The 26,524-nt window shown below is 34.8% G+C and overlaps 1 protein-coding gene across 1 annotated transcript in view; it reads left to right on the top strand.

Moving 5' to 3' along the window:
- The first annotated feature begins 5,959 nt into the window (after positions 1 to 5,959).
- The window catches only part of LOC145679838 (epithelial serine protease-like), a 39,716-nt gene continuing 19,151 nt past the window's right edge, over positions 5,960 to 26,524 (top strand). Inside the window, exons 1-4 of the mRNA XM_081750357.1 lie at positions 5,960 to 6,035; positions 13,063 to 13,117; positions 16,835 to 17,015; positions 20,496 to 20,647. Coding sequence (XP_081606483.1) covers positions 5,991 to 6,035; positions 13,063 to 13,117; positions 16,835 to 17,015; positions 20,496 to 20,647 — 433 coding nt within the window. The 5' untranslated portion in view covers positions 5,960 to 5,990. The remainder of the gene's footprint in view (positions 6,036 to 13,062; positions 13,118 to 16,834; positions 17,016 to 20,495; positions 20,648 to 26,524) is intronic.

A 26,524-nucleotide genomic window follows, 5' to 3' on the forward strand; every position in this document is an offset into this window, starting at 1 on the left:
GAATAACTTTCAATTGTAACTTTCTTTGCAATACATTACATTTATGACACGTCTCGTTATTTAATTGCCACACCTCGTATACATATATATTCTCTACCGCATATTTCCGAATAATATGATTAACTTGTACGACTTACATGAAAATTACGCATTTTACACACTTCTACGATACGCGAACTTAGCGTCCGAAAGGCAACAATGAACACCACTCAGAATCAGTTGCGTTTCGGCGGCATCAGAATTCACTCGACCACACAAGGCTCTACTGCATAACTAACGATATTGCCTTATGGTAATCTCACAGCGATGGGTTGCGCATACGTGGTCCAGTTGCATATTGACATCGGCTCAATATAAATGAATCAAGCTGTGTATATGAGTCATCGTCTTAAATAAAAGATACTATTTTGACACACATCTCTCCACAAAATATGGCAGTGTTGAAAATTTTCTATTACTTCCGGTTTCGATGTCGATATTTATAGAGCAAAAATAGCGAAAGAGGGCGACAACATTGCTTTATTGATTCATTGTCCCAATCCCAGTATTTTCTATTATTTCTCAGTTCAAACTGGACGTTTTAAAAATTCAACTGCTGCTTCCAACGTTGCTCACCTTAAGACAAATTCGATGTTAGATCAGTTGCAAGGCATAAGGGAAGACTGGGTAGACAGCGTCTACCAAACCATTTATTCTTTACAATTTTATGTGTATTAAGTTTAGATCTTTGCCTAACTTAAAATTTCCCATTATTTTTTTTCTATTTTTCGTTTGAAAGTAGATCCTTTTCTAGAATTTGCTTCTGGAGGCAAGGTGGCTCCCTGGTAGAGCGCTTACTTCTCCTGTGTGAGGTCCCTAATTCGATCCCTGATCTAATTTCATGGGCAACATTTTGTCCGTGGGTTTCTCGGGGTACTTCCGTTTCATAATCATTCCACAAATTCATCTAATACCATTCACCTGAGTAAAATAATCCATCTCCGTTACTAGTTAGACCAACAGGCATAGGACGTCGTAGGACGTTAAACTAAAAGATTTTGTTTTCATTTAGTACCGGCTTCTATGTAAGTAGACAGATCGCCCAGCATCTAATGGAACCTTGAATATTATCCCAATGTTGGATCTTTTAATTCTTGCATCAACCTATAGAAGCGTAAGAGTACCAAATGCACATGAAATTAAGAACCGAAACACTCTGTACAGAATTCTCCGAAAAACAACTCTGTCTATTACAGGATTACCAGTCCAGTTTATTTTTAGGTAAATTTGTATGTTCAGAAGCACCATCACTTTTTTGTAGTTTCTTTTAAATCATCGTTCTAGCTCAATTCTAAAATGTTATATTGTTATAACGTGCCTTTGAAGAACGATTTTTTTTTTTAAAAAAAAGCACACTTTGACAAGTAAAAGTGAAGTTTTTACAAAAAAGTTATTTTTCTTTCTGTGTGTGAGGGTTTACATTACGCGTTATTCATGGGCAACCGCAACAGGGGGCCAAAGAGGACAATTATTGCCTCTGAATTTTCGATATATATGCCAAAACATATTGGATTTCCATAGGCACTCACTACAGTGTTTAATATATTTACAGCATTTAATAAAGTTTACCTCATATATCGATAATAATTGTTTTACATGAAAGTTAAGTGCATCACAGTGTGTACATTTGCAATTTCACGTATGTGTAAGTCTCTCGACGCCTTGGAAAAAAAAAACTACAAGCGATTCTGATTGTATTGTAAAATCGCTTTGCAAAATGCTTAGAAAACTTCTTTGAAGTTTAGCATTCTTTTTCAGCAACGAGGTCATATAAGATGGAACTATATAGATAAAGGTACAATTGGAAACACCGTTATGCGTTCAAAATGTTTAACTCTCTCTCTCTCAATGGGAATTGAACCTGGAATCACGTGCATCAAAGGCGTACGTGCTAACCACTGCACCAGCGGATAATTTCGAAAATTTCGTTAGCAACTCATTTAAAGAAAGTATTCTTGCTAATTGCCGCAAGTCACTGAATGCAGTTTAATACCTTATGATGAAAAATATTTGTCAGGAATGCTTGGTAACCAGATTCTTTTCGCTTTGATTGTCTTTACACCAAAGGTACCTGAGCTACTTATTATTGGAAAATAAAGTTATTGTTTTTGTTTTACTTTGCTGTATCTTTGCAGAAAGGTGTCCCTTGCGCAAGACTGATCAAAAAATCAAATTTGAATTTTACACTCCTATCCATCTGCCTACAAGGATACTAAAGATAAATTGAAGGGGAACGGAATTACTAATACGCTGAATATATACGTAGATGTAGTCCAGTGGCAGATTAAGACACCTTGCGGCCCCAAGCAATTTATGGCTAGAGGCCCTTTACCTGTCACTACACCATCCCATGATAAACTATAAACTTATGAAATAGTTCCAAATGTTGTTGCTTTCTGTTCTGCGGTTCCTATGAGCTCTGCGGCCGTAGGCAGTTTGACATGTTTCCTTAGTAGGAAATCCGACGCTAATGGAGGAAATAATGAGATATTTTTATTCCACGTGCATGTTGTGATGTAGATGGGCTCCTTATGTAACTGTAATCGAGTTACTTAGGATCTTATAAACTCAATAACTTTACTAAATTGCGCACTTGATCATAAATATATAAATAAATCAAGAGTAGTACCCTGAAGTGCAGGGCCCGAGGCAGTTGCCAGGGTCGTACTACGTAAAGGCTGCAGACGATAATTCTTGATAATTCATAGATATTGTATATTTTCATTTTTCAATATCGTTTGTTATATATGTTTATCTTTTTCTTTAAGTATAAAGTAGTATCTTGTCCGTCCAAAGTCTAAATTTCCCCAATGGTAGTTTTGCTAGAAATGAAGGACACTACCCCACGTTTCTTTAGGAACGATCATAGAGAACACACACGTAGGAATAATTATATATATACGAAGAAGGATCAGAAACTAAGGACACAATTAATATATTTCTGGAGCTAGAAGTGACGGTTATTGAGGAATGATGCATGTTAGATAATTATAATAAATGGATTTGAGAACTGTGGAGATTTTCAGCTACCCAGCATGTACGGCACTAGTTGTGTGTAAACACAAGTGGCGACTTGTTTGGAAAACTGGTCTCGCAAAGAAGTTCGTTCATACTCATGGAATTTTTAGAAAGAGGGCGCCCAGTGACTCCTGACTGATACTATGAGACCTTGACACGATTGCGCGAAGCAATCAGGAGGAAACGGCCAGGTCTTCGTAATCTTCCTTCTCCACAACGCGCGCCCCCATACAGCGCAGAAGAAAACCACGCTGTAAAAGCTGTTTCGCTGTGACATCAACCACCCTCCCTGCAACACGGACCTCGCTGTAAACGACTTTCATTTGTTTCTGCACTTGAAGGACCACCTAGGAGGTAGTCATTTCATTCAGACGAAAAAGTGAAACACTTCGTGAAACGTGACTGAATACTAAACAATAGGGTTTTTACCAGGAGGGAACCTTCAAACTCACCCCACAATGCGACAATTACCTAAACTGATATGAAGACTATGACGAAAAATAACCTCATGTATCATAAGGTTATTTTTAAAATAACATCATCTGTTGGCTGGCTGTATTGGTTGTATGGAATAATATATATACGTTTCTCTGTAGGCTTTGGAACCTTACTTTCTGATTATATATATGTTTGTAGTGCTATGTGTCCACCCATTTTTTCACGGCACGCTTCGCCACTGTATTTGATAGTGGTAAGAACTGATTTTGAATCAATTTAACATTTGAAGAAAATATATTGTCCTTACAAGTATCTTTCTACTAGAGACGTAAGTGGAAGAAACTTGCGGTTTCAATATTCATCTTCATAGAGTGAAACCTGCGAGAGAGAGCGTAGAAAGTTTTTTTTTTTTATTAATGTAGAGTTAAGGTTCAAAAAACATAGTTTCTTTGATTTTGTCTTTCTATTAGAAGCTCAAGTTATCAGTTCCCGTTTCATTTTAAATTCGTGGTGTTTAGAAGTCTAATGCTGTTTTATATTGGGAAATAATATATATTTGTTGTTGTAGTTGCAAAATTATATGTCTTAATACGGGACAGAACTCTATTTTACAGGCAGTCTTGATATGAACACAGTTTCCCCTTCAATCCTTTCTGTAACTTCTTCTCAATGGACATGGATTCTATGAATTAAAACTTATTTTGCATAGAAAACACTTTTTTTCAATTTCATATATTCCTGAACACAATTCAATAGACGAAAAATCCCTTCGTAATAAAATCCCTTCTTGATAAGTCAATTAGCTAGTAAGCCACCTCACAGAAATCTTGCAACTTAAACATAAAATTGTTTTTCTCTTTGTCCACATTAAATTTTCTATGTTTAAACATAATGTTACATGTTCTTATTGCTTTGCATTTGGTACAATTTGCTGTAATAATATTAATTTTAGAAAGAAGTAGATATATATTTCCCTACATTTAATCCAGAATTCCCATACTAAATGAATCTTCTCAACTCACGCTTCACCAAGGTGACCAGACGTCCCGTTTTAGCAGGGACAGTCCCTTTTTTCCAACCGTTGTCCCGTTTTCTTCTGATTCTCGAACGGGACGCCTAAATGTCCCGTTTTTAAGTAAAATGACTTAGGTGTCCCGTAATTATTATTCAAAATATAAATCGTCAATGCAAATTCTACTCTCTTCCGTACCAACACTTGTTGCCAAGGTTCAGTCATGTCTAGAACTTCTGAATTTTCTAATGGGAATTGAGTGTTCGTGTTTCAAGTGGGAATTGAGTTGGAATTATGAATGTTCAACTAGTTAAAAGAATTGTTTGGTATAACTTGCAATCGGAAACTATTATTTGTTGTGTGGTACACGTAAAGTTAGAAATGGTGTGTTATCACTCTCAGTTGTGTATTTTGTAAATTGAGAACTGCTGAGTCCCAAAATGCAATCTGGAAGTCAGATATCCCCCCCCCCCGTAGCCGATTTGTATGCGTCCCATTTTGACAAGTGAAAATTCTGGTCATCTTGCGCTTTACAAATAATTTAACTAAAATAGATTACTATATGCATAGAATTTCTTCTAATTAGAATTTAGTTTCCGAACAATTAACTTGGAACCAGTTCTTTTACTATTCTAATGTATGGAGAAAGCATTTCTGGTGCCATGTTACTTAAATTCACTTCTTCTTATTACTTTTACTATTACAAATTTGACATCAAAAACTCCTATGTGGTGTTAAGATGAGGTTTTGTGCTGGCGAGATTTCGGCTTAACATTTTTGCTCATGGGACATTTTGGTTAGATGAGATTTTCATACGCATAGTTCTGGGCAGCGAGGCTATGACAACGTATGGATTTGAGATGGAAGATTTTTGCCTAAGAATTTTGAGCAGTGATTTGTTGACCACTATATATTTTTTGTACACAACCCCATTATTCTAGACGAATCTCAAATTCGAACAATGCGCTTATTTCCGAAGGCAAAGGGAAACATACGCAAAATGTGATTAAAATCTGATAAATTTCATGTAATAATTTTTACATCGGGATATGAAAACATGAAAATGAATGTTGAGTCTAATTGTTTGATCGTGTACATTGTTTGTTTATACCCGTGTTCTGAAATACAATGACAAGGTTATTAACCACAAGTTTCATCCTTGATATAAGTTGATATATAATTTAAAAGATGATGGTAAGATTTTTGTGCAGCTGCATCAATGATTTATTCCTATAACGTATGTTCTGTGAAGTTGATTATTTATTATGCTATTCATTTTTCCAGGGTTTACTAGTTGCATTTCTTAGAAAACATTTGTCCATTATGTGTTACATATTTGCTTAATATGTTATACACGTGTGTATTTGTTTATCTGACATATTTGTTATACACGTGTATCTTTAAAAGCTTGAATTAATAATGTGTACATTGTGAAATATATAAATACTAATTCAGAGACCAGAGAAACTTATCATCGTTCAGAATGGGACCAAGAATCTTCCTTATCCTGGCATTCACCGTGGCCTGCGTAAGTTTCTTATCTCTTTATTTATCAACATAATATAAGCTGAACTCAAATTTGTATGGGGGGCGCGGTGGCTCAGTGGTAGAGCGTTCACCTCTCGTGCTTGGGGTCCCGGGTTCGATCCCAGCCCCCGCCAAGTGAACTTTGTGGTGGACAAACACCGCGTGCGTGGGTTTTCTCGGGGTTCTCCCGTTTCCTCCCACTTTCTTCATTCCACCATTTCATTCATCACTCATCATCACCGTCTCCTTTAGCCTAACCGGCATAACCGTGGGACGTAAAACTCAAAGATTTCATTTCATTTTCATTTTCAAATTTGTATGGCTTCGAGCTCTGAGACCAGGGTTCGAAATTTCATGTGAATATATAAATTAACTAACTAACTAACTCTATGGTTTATGGAACCCGGAGATTCAATGCTGCGTTTACAAAAGATGTCAGTTGACTTCTATGCTTAGCCGACTGGATCCAGTTTCTTCTCTGTATTCTTATTTCTGCGAGATTCATCTTAAAATTGTTTCCCATCTGCGCTTAGGTCTTCCTAATGGTCATTTGCAGATTGAATTTCCAGTTAAAAATTGGAAAGGTTTCCTACTTTCTTCCATTCTGGCTACGTAACCTGCCCATCTAAGCCTTCTAGATTTGATGACCCTAACAATGTTTGGTAAACGATATAAATTATATGGTTCCTTGCTATAAAGTTTCTGCCATTCACCATTCCCAATCCTCTTGGGTCCGAATATTCATCTTAGAATTTTGTTCTCAAATACTTTCAGTCTGCATTCTTTCCTCAGAGTAAACGACCATGTTTCACAACCATACATAACAACAGACATGATTATCGTTTTTTTATATTTTAAGCTTCAAATTCCTCGACAGAATTCGAGACGCCAAACTATTTTGTACTAAATGACGACACGAATTCCGTGCTTTTAGTTGACATTTAATTTCTTGTCAACAATAATTTATTTTAATTGTACGCCCCATTTATCAACTGTACGTATTTTAGGCCCTTTTTACATGAAATTGACCGTACACCTGTTATGTTCGATCATTCTTGATCTTTCAGGCCTTGATGTCATTTGATATTTGTTTTATAAACTACTTATTGTATTAGACGTTTTATGAATAAAGAGTAAGGATGGGGCCTTGGGATGAGGAGAATGATAGGATACATTTCATTCTTAATATATCTCAAAACATAATTCGCTTATTAAATAAATATCAAATAAGAAGAGTTCATATGCCACCTCTAAAGATCAGACAAATGTTGCGATATGTGAGAGATCACGAACAATTATACACCAGGCTTTTATTCAATCCCATGTGAATTTTGTCTGACATAAAATGTACAAACGAGAAGAGCAATTAAGAGCAGGTGTTAGGAATGTTAGATGTCCATTAGCTTCACCTACAATAGAAGAAAATCATAAAGTTTTGCTTGCAAACATGTATGTTATTAGCAAAACCTCGGATGGATATAGAAGACCGTTACAGGAAACAATGAAAATAAAACTAAGGAATACCATTATAAATGGAGAAAAAAATATTGAAAATAAGCTTAATTTAGAATATTTTATGACAATAATAAAATAAAGTCCTTCCCGCTGGACCACAGGTGGTCCCAAGTTCGATTCCCGACGGGGAGCACAAACATTTCACAATCACTCACTTTCAATAAACGTCAGTCTCCTTTAGCGTAAAGGGACTAACGAGGGACGTTAAACTAAAATTTAAGTTCATTTCAATAAAAGTAGAAAATAAAATATTATAACGATAATAATAGTAAGAATGGAGAAGCTGTCAGAATTATACATTTAAAATTTAAAATTAAGCTGAAAGTTTATATTTTTAAACATTCAAAAATAAAATTATAACAATGTAACAAATTTATAACCCAAAACAATTACACAAATGTTCACTAAATTAATGCAACTCTGACGATAAAGGCAATTATATGCCTTTAAAGCATTAGTCATATCAAACTAAAACAGGTATAGTGCATCAAGTCTTTTTTTATTAGGCACCTACTGTTTTTTAAGTCTGTATACAGTATTGATTTATACCTGACATTATGAAACACTACCTCACATTATTATACCTCACATTAGTATTTTCTATTTTTATGTAATGTAACTTAAGTTAATTTATTAAGTAATTGTTGGCAGTACTAATGCTAAGGCGAAATGAGGTTGCTTCGTAGTCTACAGTTTCTCGGTAACTGTTGAAAAATTCATTCATGTCCATATAATTTACTTTTTTTTTTTCGATTACTCATTCTATCATTTCTCAGAGTGTTGCAGATTAACCCCAAACATCCGTTACCACTGGTGGAAGTACATTTAAGAACATTCTGTATTCCGTCTCTTTATTCTCACAAAATGCACGTCATTCAATGGGTGTATAGAGAATCCTCATATGTCGTATAGCATAAACAAAATACAGTAAATTTAAATTAAAAATTAAAAATAAAATAAAAAATAAATTTTCTCTCTTGAAATTAATTCAGTATCAGAAGAATAGGTTTTATTTTACCCGTTAACATATTTTTAAATCAGAAATTCTAAAAGTTAACAACCTCCGGTTTTAACATTGATGGTCACAGAAAAAAACTATGCTAGAAAGCTTAGTTTTGTTTTAAAAATAAATTGATTCACTAACTAAACTAACTCTATGGCCTATGGAACCCGGAGGTTCAGTGCCGCGTTCACAAAAGCTCTCCACTGACGTCTATTCTTAGCTAATTGCATCCAGTTTCTACTTTGTATTCCTATCTCTGCGAGATCCATCTTAATATTGTCCTCCCATCTGCGCCTAGGTCTTCCTAATGGTCGTTTTCCTATGGGTTTACCAGTCAAGACTTAGAAAGAGTTTCTACTTTCTTCCATTCTAGCTACATGACCTGCCCACCTAAGCCTCCTAGACTTGACGACCCTAACAATGTTGGGTAAACCGTATAAACTATGTAGTTCCTCGTTATGAAGCTTCCGCCATTCCCCATTCTCGTTCCTCTTGGGTCCGAATATTCTTCTCAGGATCCTGTTCTCAAATGCTTTCAGTCTATGTTCTTCCCTCAGAGTAAGCGACCATATTTCACAACCATACAGAACAACAGGCATGATTATCGTTTCATATATTTTAAGTTTCAAATTCCTCGACAGAATTCGCGACGACAAGAGATTTTGAACCGAATAGTAACACGAATTCCCTGCTTTTAATCGACATTTAATTTCTTCGTGAATATGATTTTCGTCTGTTAATATTGATCCTAAATATTTGAAAGTATCCACTTTATCAAAAGCATTATTTAATATTTTAACGCCTCCACAATTTGCCGTATTACGGTCCCGACGCACTTCCATTTATTTAGTTTTCTCTGCATTTACTTCTAAACCCATGTCCCTGCAAGCGTTTAATAAGATCTCTGCATTTATTTCTACTGTTCTCCTATCATCCCCTATTAAATTTACATCATCAGCATATGCCATAACCTGGTGAATGCCGTTCAACTCTAGGACCTGGTTGCTATCTTTGATTTTCCTTATGGCGTATTCCAGCACAAAGTTAAATGATAATGGCGATAACGCATCTCCTTGTTTCAGGCCATTTTCGACGTGGACAAAAATTTTCCTACCCGGACTTTACTTTGGGATTCACTTAAACATATCTTAATTAATCTAATTAGCTTTTTCGGTATTCCAAGTTATGTAAGAACGTTGTATAATGTTTCTCTCTTAACCGAGTCGTAAGCATTTCTAAAATCAATAAATAGTTGATGTACCGGGGTATTGTATTCCCACTTCTTTTCGAGTATTTGGCGAATGGTAAATATTTGGTCGATAGTTGATCGATTTCGTCTAAATCCGCACTGATAATCTCCAATAATTTCATCTGCGTATGTGGTCAATCTTGCTAACAGAATATTTGAAAGGATTTTATAGGATGTTGACAGAAGAGAAATGCCTCAATAATTATTACAGTCAGTTTTGTCGCTTTTCTTGTGAATTGGAACAATGATTGATTCTTTCCACTCTTGTGGCAATTCTTCCTTGTTCCAGATAAGGAGAATGAGTTTGTGTATCTTGTTCCACAATTTTTCGCCTCCAGCTAAAATTAACTCAGCCAGAATTTCATCTACACCCGGAGATTTGTGTTTCTTCAATTTCTTTATAGCGGCTTCCACTTCTATTCGATTGGGTTCTGGAATATACGGTTCTGCGGTGTGTATCTCCTTTTCTCCACGCACATTAGTTTTTGGCTGCGTGTTCAGCAAATCGTCAAAGAAATCTTTCCATCTACTTAAGAGGCTATCCGTATCGGTGAGAACTGTTCCGTCAGATTTCTTTAATATATAAGCACGAGGTTGATAGCCTTTCTTAAATTCGCTGATCCCCTTATACATGTCCCGAATATTTTTATTTTTACTATTATCTTCAAGTTCCTTAATTTTAGCTTTCAAAAAATCCCGTTTCTTTGTTCTAAAAGTTTTGGAAGTTTCCCGCCTGATATCTGCGAAATTTTGTGTAGTTGTTTCATTCGGATTTTGTAGCTACCGTAATTTTGCCTGTTTTCTCTTCTCTGCTAGTTTCACTGCCTTAAGAAAATATACCATTTTTGCCTGCATGTCTATTTAAAAAAATGATCCAAATTTACTACTACCAATTCCTGTTTCATTATCGATATCAAGAACGCAATAACATTAATAGACAACGACAAGCACGTTTCTTAATTGACAAGCAGTAGATTCAGATTCTTAAGAATATATTCTTAAATAGACCATCTCCGTTGACCTGTTAAATTCAAACAAGAAACAGCTGAAATTAAGAATTTGCTGTTTTAACACGTATCGAAGAAAACGATAATACATTTCCATAAGCAATTATCTAAAATCGTTTAAGATTCCCAAAGATATATTTCATGAACTCCCTAATTTCTCTAATTAAAATGGGTTATAAATTATTACATCTTCTGGTTTGTACATATACCAACCGCGACAAGCAGTTTCCTGAATCAACAAGCGACAATCCTGTATCTACGATTTTCTTTCGGGGGTGGGGGGCTTTGCTAACTTTCCGGGGGTCTTTGCCTGAAAATGTGAAAATTCTGCAAGATATTTCATGTACTTTATTATAGTAAGTAAGAATTCCGGGAGGCTTAAGCCCGGAAGCCCACCTAAATACGCCACTGGGTTCAGGTTCTCAAGAATAGATTTACTGAATAGATCATGTCCGTCGAACTATTTAATTCAAACTGGAAATGATTGAAATTAAGCTGGTTTTAACGTTCATTACGAAAACGATAATACATAGCGTTCAGTAATTATCTTCAATTGACTATGCTTCCCAAAGATACATTTCATCAACTTCCTCGTTTCTCTAATTAAAACGGGTTATAAATTAATAAAACTTCTGGTTTGAACATATACCGACATAGAGCAAGAGTGATACGAGATAATGAGAAAAATTTACGTTCAAAAAACTCCGTTATCTGGACAGCGGCATATTGTAAATATATACGGTTTATTTATGTTTACTACAGAAATCAGTACGGATCATACGTTACCTATCCTCCATACGTAGTGTCATTTTTCCCGCTTGGATGTTACATCATGTCGCTGCAGGATGTCTGACATCTAATATTACGTGCGTATAGGTATGTTACATACGTCAGTTATATGTTACGTACGTGAGGTCCTGACTACCTATATGCAGTTCTTTCATTTGTACTGAAAGTACGTTTATTGGGAACACTTACACGAAAAGTACTATAAAATATACTTTTCCAGTTACACGTTTGCTGTACGTTAAGTTCAAAAATTATAGGATTTACACATGTAACCTACGTTTTTACGTACGCCACATAGGATTTTTTTTCTCAGTATACTTAAAATCGATTGACCGATCCAAGAATTAAAACTTTATTCAGAGATGAAGTGGTACGAATTAGTCATTTTTGGTTTTTATCTTGATCGTCGTAGAGCAAAGACAATAACAGTTAGGGAGAAGCAGTTTTTGGCTTTTCTTTAATCATATCAAGAATAACTTCCATTCCCACCATTGAACTCCTCCGTTGCTAAGAGTATAGTGTACACGCCTTTGGCGTGGGAGATCCGGGTTCGATTTCCGGCGGGAGCTCATGTGGTTCGGATTCCACCTTAATCAGTAGATCCCGTCTCATATAGATATGCGGCTGAAATGCATGTTAAACTGAAAATAAAATCAACTTCATTTCCACCATTATCTACTTTCCGAAAACTTTACTAACAAATATTTACTACCATCTGCAGTTTTTACATTATTTTACATAGTACAAAGTTGTTAATTCTTTTCTTTGTCTTTCTGGAATTGTGTCACCGTTTCAAGAGAAAGTTTCATCTTGACTTTTATATCTGTATTCAAATCGAAGTATTGGGAAACTATGATCTCCAGTTTTAACATTAGTCGCCATAATGTAAAATGATAATAAATAACGAAAAACAATTTGTTTGAGCATTTGGATTTAGTACTCTGATATGTTCTTCCTCCAACTTTCTTGCTCTAGTTCAAAAAAAAAAAAAAAAAAAAAAAATGAAATCGGAGAGTCCCACGGTTATGCCGGTTAGGCTAAGAGAGATGGTGATGATGAGTAATGAATCAAATGGTGGAATGGAGAAAGTGGGAAGAAACGGGAGAACCCCGAGAAAACCCACGCACACGGTGTTTGTCCAAAGTTCACAAAGTTCACTTGGCGGGGGCTGGGATCGAACCCGGGACCCCTAGCACCAGAGGTGAACGCTCTACCACTGAGCCACCGCGGCCCATGCTCTAGTTCAACTGGAAGCTATAGAAATCTACTGTCAATTTCGTTTCGAGTACTAATCTTTATATCGTAAAAACGGCAAGAAGTATCAAGAAATTGTTTTTTGATATGACTTTAGTTTTAAAGAGTAAGTTTCATCACTAAAATATAAAAGTCAAACATCACTAAAATGCTAAATGCAAATGGAAAATGCAAAACGGTTTAAAATTTTATATATATATCTTCTTCATAGGTTGCTGCTTTAACTGAACATGTTAAAATGGCGCCTAGGAACGCTTCAAATCTACGTAAGTATTTCTAATTATCTAATATTCATTATCATCGTGTTTCTTTTGTCTTAAAATATTATTATGTATTTACGAGAATATGAATATAGACTTAAGTGGCATTCTTTTGGGCTCTTAAACTGATGGATTTCGTTTAATATTTTTGTGTTTCTATAAAAGTATTTAAGTTGATTGTAGATATTACATCGTCATTACACATACGTTATGACATCAAATACACAAATATAGCAAGATTAATTTGAAATATCTTCGTAAACTGGCTTGGTCATGTGTGATTTTACATTTCCTGTTTTGGCCATAGTATAGCGCTGCGTCACCACCTACTAGCAGTGTTGATGTTTTGTAGTTAAGCCAGCTGATTATTTTGGGAAACGATTGTCGTTCATTAGAATATACATATTCCGACATATTCTTCAGTTTCGACCACATGTTCTGTGTCTATTTGTTTTATACATTAAATTAAACCTTACACGACACTGGAAATCAATTATGTAAACGGTTAATTGCAGCAATTCATGGGAAGCTATTTAGAAGGCTTTTCCAAACCGTTACACGATATCTGAAAATAAATTATTAATAGTGGAAAAAGATTGCATTGGGTTAAAAGCACCAAAGGACTTCCACAATCTCCATTACTAATTACAATAAACAATGTTTTCTGCGGAGAGAAATAGTTTCTCTCTAGCAGTTCTGTCATGATGTTACCTAAGTATGGACGACAAAGATATCTGATACTTTTTACGATTTACTTGAACATATTGTCCAAATTTTTATGATTGTGATGCGGATTTGCTTGTGTTGTGGCAACAATTTCCTTCTGAACAAAAAGTAAAATCCCTTCTTCTTCAATTTACTTTTTCCACATTGTATTTACTATTATTGGTAAGGCATTTTCGCAGTCAATGTAAGATAACTACAAATTGGTCCAAGGTTTATATCGTATTTTCTTTGATACGCGTCTCACACAACCTGAGAAAAGCAGCATAAATATATGTATTATGGACCAGCGAAGAAATTCTATATTGATTAAGATTGGTGGAGAATGCCATATAATTACCCTGACCTCTCCGAACGACAACGAAATGCTTTGAAGAAGCCTCATCTCGCACCCCATATCAAGATTTGCTTCCGTTTCACTGTTTGCAAACAGTGTCCGAGATGGTGTGTTTGTTTGGTGCCAAGATTGTTGTTTGGTGCCGAGATGGTGTGAACAAAAGCGGGTCTTTCAAATTAAAAATATTCATCAGAAAAAATTAAGAAACACTAGTGTAGTGTTCTTCATACTAACAACGAATGCAAGTTAAAACTCCTTGGAACAGTGAATATTGCGTCCTAAATTTTTCTAAACAAAAGTAAATTGTTTCTGTAAAGAAACATATTTGTTGATAAGAAAAGGCACACATTTTGGAATATAATGAACATTTCAAATTTTGGGTTTTCATGAACTAGTCTTAAGAGGCCATGATGAAACTAGATCTAGTAATCGTGGAGGGGATATTTTTAGTTTCCTACGCTGTAAGTTTTAAGTAATGTACTCGACAGTAATTTGAATTGTCTTTATAAGATTTAAAATGAATTGTTGCACTTGTCTTATATTTGGATGAAATTGCTGCAGAAACAAGGGAGTCAGTGCACGGTGTAGATGTCACATTGAGTAAATCTAGAGTATCAACAAAAATAGTGGCTTTAAAAGAAAATATACAAACATAATGCACTATATTATTCATATTACACTAAAACATAATGCAGGAAAGAAGTCAATCTACACGTAGTTTATAAACATATTCTGAACTAAAACAATATACGATTTGCATCAATACTAACATATAATAATAACGAAAATATGTCAAATATTATTTTCCTACACCATTTGCAACGAAGAATTTTAATTATAAGACAATTCATAAACACAGCGAATATGACTCAATAAAACTTAATGATGACTATACATTCTAAATGGCGGATCTGGAATTTGGAATCTGGAACTTTTCTAAACTATATGAATCTACATTCTTATAATAAAGACAATTTAATTTATTTAATTTAATGTATCAAAAGAGGCAATTCAGAAATATGACTGTACCACATATTTCAATCTAATTAACAATTTTACTTGACTACAATTATACTTTTTATAGCGCTATATAGCTGGTTCTCAACTGTAAACCTGATAAGGTTAATAAAAAAAGAAACATCTTAAAGAAACAAATTTCGTGGCAGTACAAACGGATAAAATGACTGATGTTTCGTCAACATCTTGGGTTTATTATTATATTGAAATATGTAAATGAGGGCAAATCTGTAGAAAGTTTCAATTTCTTTCGTTGATCTTAGTACCATGTTTACAGACGGATTATGTAACATGTTATAAATTCTATTAAAAACTGCAAGAAGGCTCTTGCAAAACGTACATGTATGAATGAATGTTACACAGATAGACAAGCATAGAATCACTGTTAAACGTACAGATATTAACGGATTGGCTCTATTAACAAATAGGGTCCAAACAATTACTCTTAGCAATCTATTGCAAAAACAAGTTCAGACATTCGCTTTTGTTGAAGAGTTATCCAGTGAATTAACACACACACTTAAAATCACCGTTACCGATACATATATTAATGGATTTGCTCTATTAATGAAATAATGAAACGAAATAATTGTTCTGGCTATCCATGGCAAGAAACAAAATAAATAATGTCACATTCGTTCAAGAGTAATCATGTCAAGTAACGGACGAATGTGTGTATAATTATAATACGCTACTGTTAAAGTCTCAGTACTCTTGACGATATTGATAGTGTGACTTCATTAGAGAACTCGCCCGAGATTATTACTGTAGTTATTTATTACAAAGAAATAGAATTAAAAATTAATTTCCTTCTAAGGCTACCTTATTGAGTAAGGGAAGGGAGGGTCGAGAGCATCTACTTTCCATCATTACAATATTATCAGTTTCACTTGCGTAGTTCTAATATATATCAATATGTTGTAAGTTCAGTTCTTTATAAAGGAGCAGTTCCAATTGATAGAAAAGCTTGTAATCCAAACCTATAACGGTTCCATGGTAATGAAAGGGATTCGCGGTGGTACACAGACTTTTAATCAAAACATTTTCCTTTTTGCAAATTATATTTGCTGCTACTCGCATCAGTTGAATTTGATTGTGAAACTAATGTGTTCAAATATCTCTGCTGGCTAAATGGTTATCGCATAAGCATATGCTGCTCATTATCTCGGTTTTAATTCCCGGTAGGAGAACACCAAATTTTGTAAACTTTACGGTGGTTCTAATTCCACTTTAAATTGTAGATGTGCGTCTCATATGGCACTCAGTTACTCCATCCTGTAGCGTAGAAAAGCTAAGTGTATTTGTAGATAATTAGGTAAATTTTGTTTATCAACGAAAATGTTTTATGTTACACTGTTGTCCTATAATTATGCTTCATATAGGACTGTAATTTCGATCTTTTAAACAATTCAAATAATAGACAAATAATAATAATAATAGTTCTTCTTCTTCTTCTTCTTCTTCTTATTATTATTATTATTATTATTATTATTATTACTATTATTTAGAAGTATCATGAACCATGAAGTATTTCTCTGTACGTGGGCCAACTCTACTTTTAATCCATGAAACGTTACTGGATTTTATCATGATTGTTTGCAAAGATTGAAATATTTTATTTAATTTTTTGTACTTTGTTTCAACAGGTGATGAACATGTAAAAGTACATATTGATAGCAGAATTGCAGGAGGCGTATTTGCAGCGCGGGGACAATTTCCTTTTATAGCTCGTCTAATTTATTTTTTGGGGAACAACGTTATAGCATTTTGTGGGGCCAGTCTTATCAGTGACCAGTGGTTATTGACTGCAGCACATTGTGTAAAGAAGTAAGTTAGCCTTTAGTTTTTATTTTGGAAATAAAATAGTTCATTATATACATATCACGTATAATCTAGGCTTTCTTTGAACAAAAACTTAATTGTGAAATCTTAACATGTTTTTAAAGAAACTGAACTTGAAAACAGAGTGGGGTCTTCGTAATAGTAATGTTTCAGTTAATAATAGTGACTGGATTTGGCAATAAAGGAAGTTGTGGTATTGGCTAACATTGATGGTAGAAGATTGGAGTTGATTGTACAAGAGGTGGTAAAGTATTGAAATAAATTGTTTAAATATACAAACTGATCGCTATGGATGGTAGAAGATATGGATTGAGTATAACCCGCTCCTCCCAGTGATTTTTAACGAATCATATTGATTCTAACGATTCACAGTAGTTCATAATAAATCGGAATCGCATGTTATAAAGATTTAAGATGTAAATCTTGCGGTAAGGAAGCTTTAGTATAAGTAGTAGTAGTAGTAGTAGTAGCGGAAGTAGTAGTAGTAGTTAGTAGCAATAGAAGTAGTAGTAGTGGTAGTTAGTAGCAATAGTAGTAGTAGTAATAGGAGCGGGTCAGTGGCCCCGCAGGGGTTTGTTGGGTTCTGTTCTCGATATAAGTAGTAGTAGCAGTAGTAGTAGTAGTAGTAGTAGTAGTAGTAGTAGTAGTAGTAGTAGTAGTAGTAGCAGCAGCAGTAGCAGTAGTAGTAGTAGTGACTCTTCCAGTTCCGGTGACAAAGAATTGGGGGAGCGGTCTATACACAAGCCGAAGATATGACTAGAATAGATGATAAACGATACTGACTGGGACTGATGGTAAGAAAAATTTACTGATATTAATAGTAGTTGATTCTTTTAGATTTTAAAGTCCCACGATTATGTTCTGAGAGTGAAAGAGACAGTGATGATAAACAAGGACAATGGGAGGAAACGGGAGAACCTATAAAAAACCCAGGCACACGGTATTAGTACACCACAAAGCCTACCTGGCACGAGCTGAAATGGAACCAGAGACCCAACGAACACAGAATATTTTAGTGGTTATATTGGATTTTTTAAAATAATTAACTAGTATTCTATCTGGTAGCTTCCAATATAACTTAAATAGACAGATCTCTACAAATCTGATAATTAAGAAACCTTTCGGCTTCGTTCTACAAATAAATTAGCGGTGATTCTCTGTAGATTCAAAGTATCTTTGCGAATAAATGAAACCAATAAGTTTTTAGGTAGAAATAATATTTTTTTATTTAGAATTTTAATTTTCTTTAACTTGTGTTTATTGGATTGTCAGACTAGAATCACTGGAGAACCTAAGTTAGTTTTCCTCCCAAAAATATTTTACTCACCTTTATCAATTCCTTATGGAAAGTTCAAGGAGCTAATTCAATTCAACTTAATTTCCCTACATTTCCTCTTAGTTTGTCTCTCTACTTTCTTAGGGTAATTTTGGTGATACGGAAGCTAGTACTCTCTATTATCTGACTCCGTATCCCTTCCTTTTAAAGACTGTACCTCTCTCCTCGGGGTCACTCTGATCTGTTCGTGTTTTGAAACTCTGCGTACAAAGAATTACATCATTAGAAGACTATCTAAAGTTCAAGAATAGATTACTTTATAGGATGAGTGAAAACAATCCTCTCTTCTGTTTTAGTTTATATATTTTCTTCCATGGGAGGCAAAGGAATCACGGTAAATTTAGAAACATTCTTTATCTCCCTTACGTGTAAGTTGCAGCGTTAAAACTCAATACAATCGTATAGACCCGTATATACTCATGCAGATGAATTATAAAAAAAACGGAGCCCCCTCATCTCTGGAACATGACTCCGGACTTAAATATCCAATGGCATCCCTTACAAATCTACAGAAAAATTCCAGAACCCAACTCCTCTTCTGTGTGGGTTATTAGAACTGACACGTTCATTACATTTTAGAAGACTATCGTCCTCTTACAATAGATAGCTAAAGCTTCCGTTGACTGTATTTTACATTCGCGGACCAAGCTTAAAAAAGTCCTAATATATTCCACACAGCAACGCTGAAAACCATTCAACGAGCTTCAGCAACCTAAGAAAGAAAAAGCAAATAGGAGACACTAAAAACCAGAAGGAAAATTTTATTTTTATCCTCTCAGTAGGTCTAGAGAAAATCTTAATAAATGAACAGTGAATAAAGCTGAGATCTATAACTAACTTAAAAGAGGAAAAATATATAATTAATGTTAATGATATTTATCCTCTAATTGATTTACAACATAGTACATTTACCTTATCAATGACATTTCTTAATACTAGAACATATGTATAAATAATACACCTTAAAATACGAACCAGGCCTGGATTTGAATTATTAAAGATAAAAATCAGAATATACCTACACAATTATGTACATACAACATCCATACGAAATTATATTTGTCAAACAGTTTTCAATTAGCATGGCGTTGATGATGCCTTGCAACATACGCTTGAATCTTAACTTAGGCAAGAATTAACACGACTCAAGAATAGTGGATAACGGAAACTTCAAATTGATTAGGCATTTTATACCGCACGCTGTGAATAAGAATGTCATTTTTATACTCCTTTACTCTTTCGAGATTATATGATGAGTTGATTTTGAGTTTAACGTCCCGTTCAGCAGCAAGGTTTTATGAGACGTGAACCTACTAATTAAAGTAGAATCCACACCACATATGCTCCCTCCGGGAACGAAAATGGTTTTACCATACCAAAAGCGCGTACCCTAACCGCTTAGCCACAAAGGAGCTCTCGAGATTATATGAGTAGTAATCTTAGTTCAAAATTTGAGATTTGAATTATATGTGCTTCCAATGGAAATTGAATCCCTAATTCCACACCAAAAAGCGGAAAAGAAGATGAAGATAGCTTTGTTGTAATTACTGAATGAATTCAGTTTATTTTAATAATTATAAATAATGTGAATATTTTCATAACCATATTGTACTTACTGAACTAAAGGGGAGAAGATCTTAACGCGAAAAAAAATCAAGTCATGTCCTGACTATAACATAATTTTTCAAATTTCCCTCTTGAATTCTTCAAAGATGGGGTTAATATAAGATATTGTGAAGCACAACTCTTCTGCAAACCGGGGCCGCAGTGGCTCTGTGGTAGAGCGTTCACCTCTGGTGCTTGGGGTCCCGGGTTCGATGCCAGTCCCCGCCAAGTGAACTTTGTGGTGGAAAAACGACGTGTGCGTTTGTTTTCTCGGGGTTCTCCCGTTTCCTCTCTCTTTCTTCATTCCACCATTTCATTCATTACTCATTATCACCGTCTACTTTAACCTAACCGGCTTAACCGCGGGACGTAAAACTCAAAGATTTTATTTCATTTTTTCTTCTGCAAACTGGAATTATACAATAAAGTATGTTCGTCATAACTTCGCCTACATTGAAAATCTACCCTATGTAAGAAAATTACATGATCGTAATTTCAGTCTTTTCTCTTTGCTTTAAATCTAGTGGTGAGTCTCGTTTCGAAGTAATATTGGGTGCAGTCAACGCAGATGATCCAGGTTCGGAGGGCGGAATCAAAGTTGGAGGAAATCAAATAGTTCTAGGTGGTGATGAGGATATTGCCCTTCTTAAGCTATCGCAACCTGTTAAGTTTACAGGTACTATATTTATTACTTTACTACGAGAGTGCGTACTTTTTCATATTATTAATTGGCTCATTTTTACCCTAGTATTACATACTAATTTATTCGTTTTGTTACTGTTATTATTTTATTACAGTCTTTTCGTCTAGTATCGTTATTATACGAATTGGTTATTAAATTCTGCCTTGTTTATCGTTATTCTTCTTACTCGCATAACGTATAAAGGCCTAATAGTTTGAATGTATTGACTGTAGGAAGGTATTGTAGAAGCGAATTGTACTTGAAAGAATAGAAAACAAAAGTTTTTACTAGAGTATGTCTAGTTGCTAGTTTCAAATTATTTGATAATGGAATCCGAAAGTTATGATACAAAGAAGCCGAACAACAGAGGAAGTTATTTTTTTTAATATTAACATATTTAATCAAATATATGTAAATTAAAGTGGAACTTCTACTGAAACAAGAGTATTCAAAGAAAACGATATAATGAGGTTTATTTGTTTTAATTATTTTATCTGAAATGGGGAGCATTCTCGGATTATGGCAAGTTCAGAAGCCAAAAGCACCGATTGATTATTTCAAATTCCATTTATTTGCATCAAACATTAAGTCGAAGATAATGATAGATTCTTTGTTCGGAAAGGCCATTGGTATACATAATTTAATAATTCTAAGGAGTGAATTGCTCCAAGAAAAATATGAAATTCTATCAAAATATGAAGATAAGGGTAACGGAATATATATATATATATATATATATATATATATATATATATATATATATATATATATATATATATATATATACAAAATCTCGACCAAGTTTTGCCTACGCATTAGTTGCTGTTACGTCAGGTTTTCGTAACTTTATTATTTTGTAATAAGACTTATGTTTATTTCTACTGTTTATAAATTATTTGTGAATTTTTATAAATTACTGTTTAATGTAACCGTTCTTATTTGAATAACATTTAAAGGTCTTAATATTTTGTATGTACTAAAGTAGGAAGAAATGATAAAGTCTAACTCTAGAGAAATTAGAAAACGAAAGTATTTTCTGTGATACGGCAAATCCTTGGTTTTGAATTTGCTGATGATGGCATGTGAAAATTACAGTGAAAGAGAAACCAAGCTACATGGAAAGTTACTTAAAATTATTAAAACATATCATCAGAAATCTATAAATGAAAGAATATTGTAGTGAAATAACATAATACAATGCAAAAGGAACTTATAGGTTTAGTTCGTCCAATGACGTCGTCTTAAGTGAAGAGCATACCTACATTTTAGCAAGTTGGAAGGCCAAACTATAGATCAAGTATTTTAAATTCCGATTATTAAGTCGGGAAGTAAAGGGACTTGCAATTTCTCGCACTAGGGTTTGGTAAAACTGCTAGTATCTAGCGCTGAATTAGTATTATCTGCAACACTTGTATGGAACGTGTCACTCTTATTCCCCCGTTAATCGTTCGAGTGTAGCAGACGGTTAAACATGGCAGCTTCATTCCGATCTGCACCAAGGACGACATGAGGACAGTGATTCGTTTATTGTTTGCGGAAGGTCGTGCGAAGCAAGATCTAAGAATGGATAGAGCATTTCAAACAGGGAAAAACTTATTTAAGTTACGTGGATAGATCGGGCATTCCCTCGACGTAAACCACTAAGGACAATTAAAAGGTCGTTTAGGGTAGAACGATGGAAAATAGACAAATCACAGTGGACGAAATCGGCAATACTTTACGTATCAGTCATGGTTCAGCGTATTCCATCTTACACGCCAAGGGAGATGATTTGCAATCGATACAGAAGTCATTGATGCAGTTCAAAATTGGTTACAGGTGCAACCGAAAAAGTTTTCTCCAACGTAATAAACAAAACTTGTGCAACGCTGGGAAAAGTGAGAAATTAGGGAACGAAAGTTGTCTCCACGAAATGTCTAATTGATGTTTCAAATTTACTGGTGATGGTTAAAACATATCATCTGATGCTAATAAATTAAAAGATAGGGCTATTGAGAAATGGGCATACAACGAAAAAAATAACTACTAGGTTTAATTTATTCAGTGAAGTGAAGAACTTACCTGGAGTTTAGCAAGTTATAAAGCCAAAATATCGATTAAATATTTTAAATTCCATTAGTTAGCTGCAGACTTTACATCGGCAATAGAAGGTTATTCATAAAAATTTAATATATATTCCGAAGCTTAGCGCTTCTACAAAGATACAATCTCTCTCAATGACACAATTATCGTTATGGATTGAGTCGTACTAATCGCAGGAATTTAAGTCATATTACTTTTCCTTATTTTTACTATGATTTATAAATTAAACTAATTAAAATAATGAAATTTACTCAATTAAAGTGCAATTTTCGGTAGACTTTTGTAAGCCGTTAAGAAATTCATATTTTACTACAAACGACAACGTTATAAATTATTATACAATCACATTTAGTAAGTGATTCATTAATTTCCTACGTTTTCAATAGTTAATTGTCTTTCTACCTTTGATAATGTACAACGAAGCCGAAGCCTTCAAATGTATTAATTTGAAGAACGATATGACAGTGGCTGGTTAATTTCTTTTAAGAATCCTTAAGGATGAAATCACAACAGTGAGAATAACGACTTGACTAGTGGACACACAGCGGAACAATACTAATGAAGCTACGTATTAATGTGTGCGTATATATTATTATAGCTAATAATGTAATGAATTAAAGGAAAATGTTTAATGTTACAAATAATAATTAATAATTGATATGCTTAAAGATATTGGTGTTAAGCAAAACAAAATAAGTTAGAAAATTAAGTCATTGATGAATTTAAAGACATATTTATAAAATCACTATATATATTCATAATATTTAGTATTCATTGTCGCTCAATCAATGAAGTGTTTTGATGTATATGTGTTCTCGTGACCTATGATTATTCATCAAACTGTTGATTAATTGATCCTTGAATTTGAGTTTAGCGTCCCGTTCTGCAGCGAGGCTAAATGAGGCGTAGACCTACTAGTGGGATAGCTTAGCGAAAAAATATTTCACTTCCGGATACCAGTCTGTCCTTTTCAGCGCAGTAAGTATAGGTCATAAGAATTCGAAAAAGACCGGGACACAGGTTTTCCTTGGTCTAGGGTGGTCGTGGCTGCCATTTTCCAAAATGGCCGCCCTGTACCGCAAACTGTAGGTGTAAGTCAGGTGCAAGTATCTCAAATGAGCAATATCGGTGTCTAATTATTGGTTTTTGATGACGCTGAGTCGATTGGAATAGTTTCTTAACATGTATAATACATAATGAATGACAAAGCCGCCATTTTTAAAGATGGCGGACCTATAATGCTATTTATGGAAGTAAATCAGGGAGTAAAAGTCCTATAAGTGTAAATTTGGTGTCCATTTATAGGTTTTCGAGATCGCTGAGTTGATTGGAACAGTTTTTGGAATAGTGAGATATATGTTTGATTGCCGGAAGCCTCAATTTTCAAAAATGGCCGACGTATAAGGCTCAAGCTGAGCACAAATCAGGAAGGAAAATCGCTACATGTGTAAAATTCATGTTTATTTATAGGTTTCAGAGGTGACTCAGTTTATTAGAATATTTTAAAGTTTTTTAATGCTGAAAGAAATACATTTACATTTATTAAGTTCATTTACAATAGTTAATAAAGGAAAAAGTTGTGAACAGTTTGAACTTAATTTTACGAAAAATCAGCTGTAGAGCAGTGTCCTTCGCATGTGCACAGTTGAGAGCATGGTAAACTCTTTTTCACACACTTGCATGTAGAGCAACGCTTTTTGCAAGAACATGCAACGAGTTGCTTACAACTTTTGGATATGTCTGGAATTGTTGCCCAAATAAGTGTATACTGATCACTTCGTTTCCAACCATAGCTGTCTGGATCTGGCGTCATATATTCATGATTTGTACAATTGCGCCATAGTTTTGCTTGCAAAGCAGTAGGCTTTATATGCTGAATAAGTGCATTCTTCGTAGGTGGTATGTTTTCTATTGCGCGATTTTTCTTCGTGTACAGTATCCGTCTACGCTCGTTTACATCATTCAAGTGAGACGTTCTATCATATAAGAGGACGACATTCCACTCAATAACAGCAAGCACCTCTTCCTCTACCTCAAAACCCATTTCGTACATATGTTGAAATGCTGAATCCATTTCTCTGTACTGCATCCATGCTTTCAACGCCGTTCGTTTGAATATTCCACAGAATGCTGACACAGTGTCACACCCACTAAAAGCATGAAATGCATGTAGATTTTTCTGGATCTGGGGACATAGGCCGGAGCAGATATCATGAACTGCGATATAGTGCCTGAACTTTCCACTTCCATAATCAATCCATAGTTCATCAAGGTGCTGTATCTTGCTAAACACACCGATCGCAATTACTACAACATCTGTGTCTACTGTTCGAATACATACTTTTCTGTGACCATGCTCAGCTGCATGTTTGACGTGTAACATAAGTCGTCCATATGCTTCCTCATGCCATGATGGTGAAATACCACTCACATCTAGCACTAAGGATGAAGTCACAACATTCTCGCCAACAGTACACAACTTTTTACCATCATATATTTCTTGGATGAGCAGCTCCGCTAGAAGCGTAAATAACTCTTCTTTGTTACTGCCTTCTTTCAGAAAGTCATAGGAACTTGAGTAGATGACCGAACACGTACGTAAACGCCTCTATTACATTTTCTTCTCTGCCTGGTATCGCTCTTAAGAGAAGTGGACTTGTACGTATCAAAGACGACGTCTACTCGAGTTACGGTCTTTAACACATAATTTATATATGGTTTAAAAACATAGTGAAGTAGTCTTGAAACGTCTTAGATTTACCGACCTTAAGAATGTGCACTATAGCCGCACCATCTAGAACAGTAGCACTGAAGTCAGGTGCGTCAAATCTCTCCTTCTCTTCGATGTTAATACACTCCAGTACGTCTTATTTGTTAGCAGATTGACGTAGTCTTCCGTTGTCAGAGAGAGAGGGAGGACACGGTTGATTCTCGTGAGCAAAGAAGTGATAAATATCACTTTCACGTGATTGCGATGCGATGAACAATTTACAAAAGAGATTTGAATCTCTTCGCAAATTCACTATCTTCTCGTTTGTGGCACATTTCTTCTTCACGAGTGTGTTGAATATTGAAATATTGTTTTTCGGAATGACATCGTGTATCGAGAATTTAACATAATCGAGACGATTTGTTACGTATTCCTCATACTGCTGAAGTACCTTCTCATGCAATTCTTTAATTCTCTGTCTCATTTCATCTTTTGGCATTATCTGCCGAATGTCAATTGATACCAACACATCGCCTTCAAATGGATTTAGATGTTCATTTAGAGCAGCAATAAAATTTCTCACGTGTTTCCGAAACATTTCATTATGAACATTAGTATCTTCGTGATGATCCAGTGGTCGCGATGATGCTGATTGCGCTTGAAAAAATATACTCTCCTCGGACTTCGATAACATTGCAGAAAGTGTAGGACCTGCCAACATCCACTTCAATAAAGCGTCTTTGTTATAAAGAATTCCTATGGAACCTCCATTTCCTTTCACAAACTTATTTTTTTGTTTGTGGTGTTGGTCATCGGGGATAGATGAAAACAATGCTCCAGTTCTAGAACTAGTAAAATGGCCGTTGCTGAATTCCGCGTAAATCTCTGGATGTCTGGTTGGTAACTCCTTCAGAGTGCTAACAAATACAGGCAACCACCGAGAATAATGAACAGCATCCAGGGCAAATGTCCATGGGCATATAAGTTCTAATGTCTCCAAAAACATGTGGTAATTAGATGTTCGGATGCTAAAAATGAAGCATAGAAGCAAACTTTCCAGCTGCATGACTTGATTCCAG

Source organism: Thermobia domestica, chromosome 2 (assembly GCF_964235325.1).
Source record: "Thermobia domestica chromosome 2, izTheDome1.hap1.1, whole genome shotgun sequence".
NCBI classification, from domain to species: domain Eukaryota; kingdom Metazoa; phylum Arthropoda; class Insecta; order Zygentoma; family Lepismatidae; genus Thermobia; species Thermobia domestica.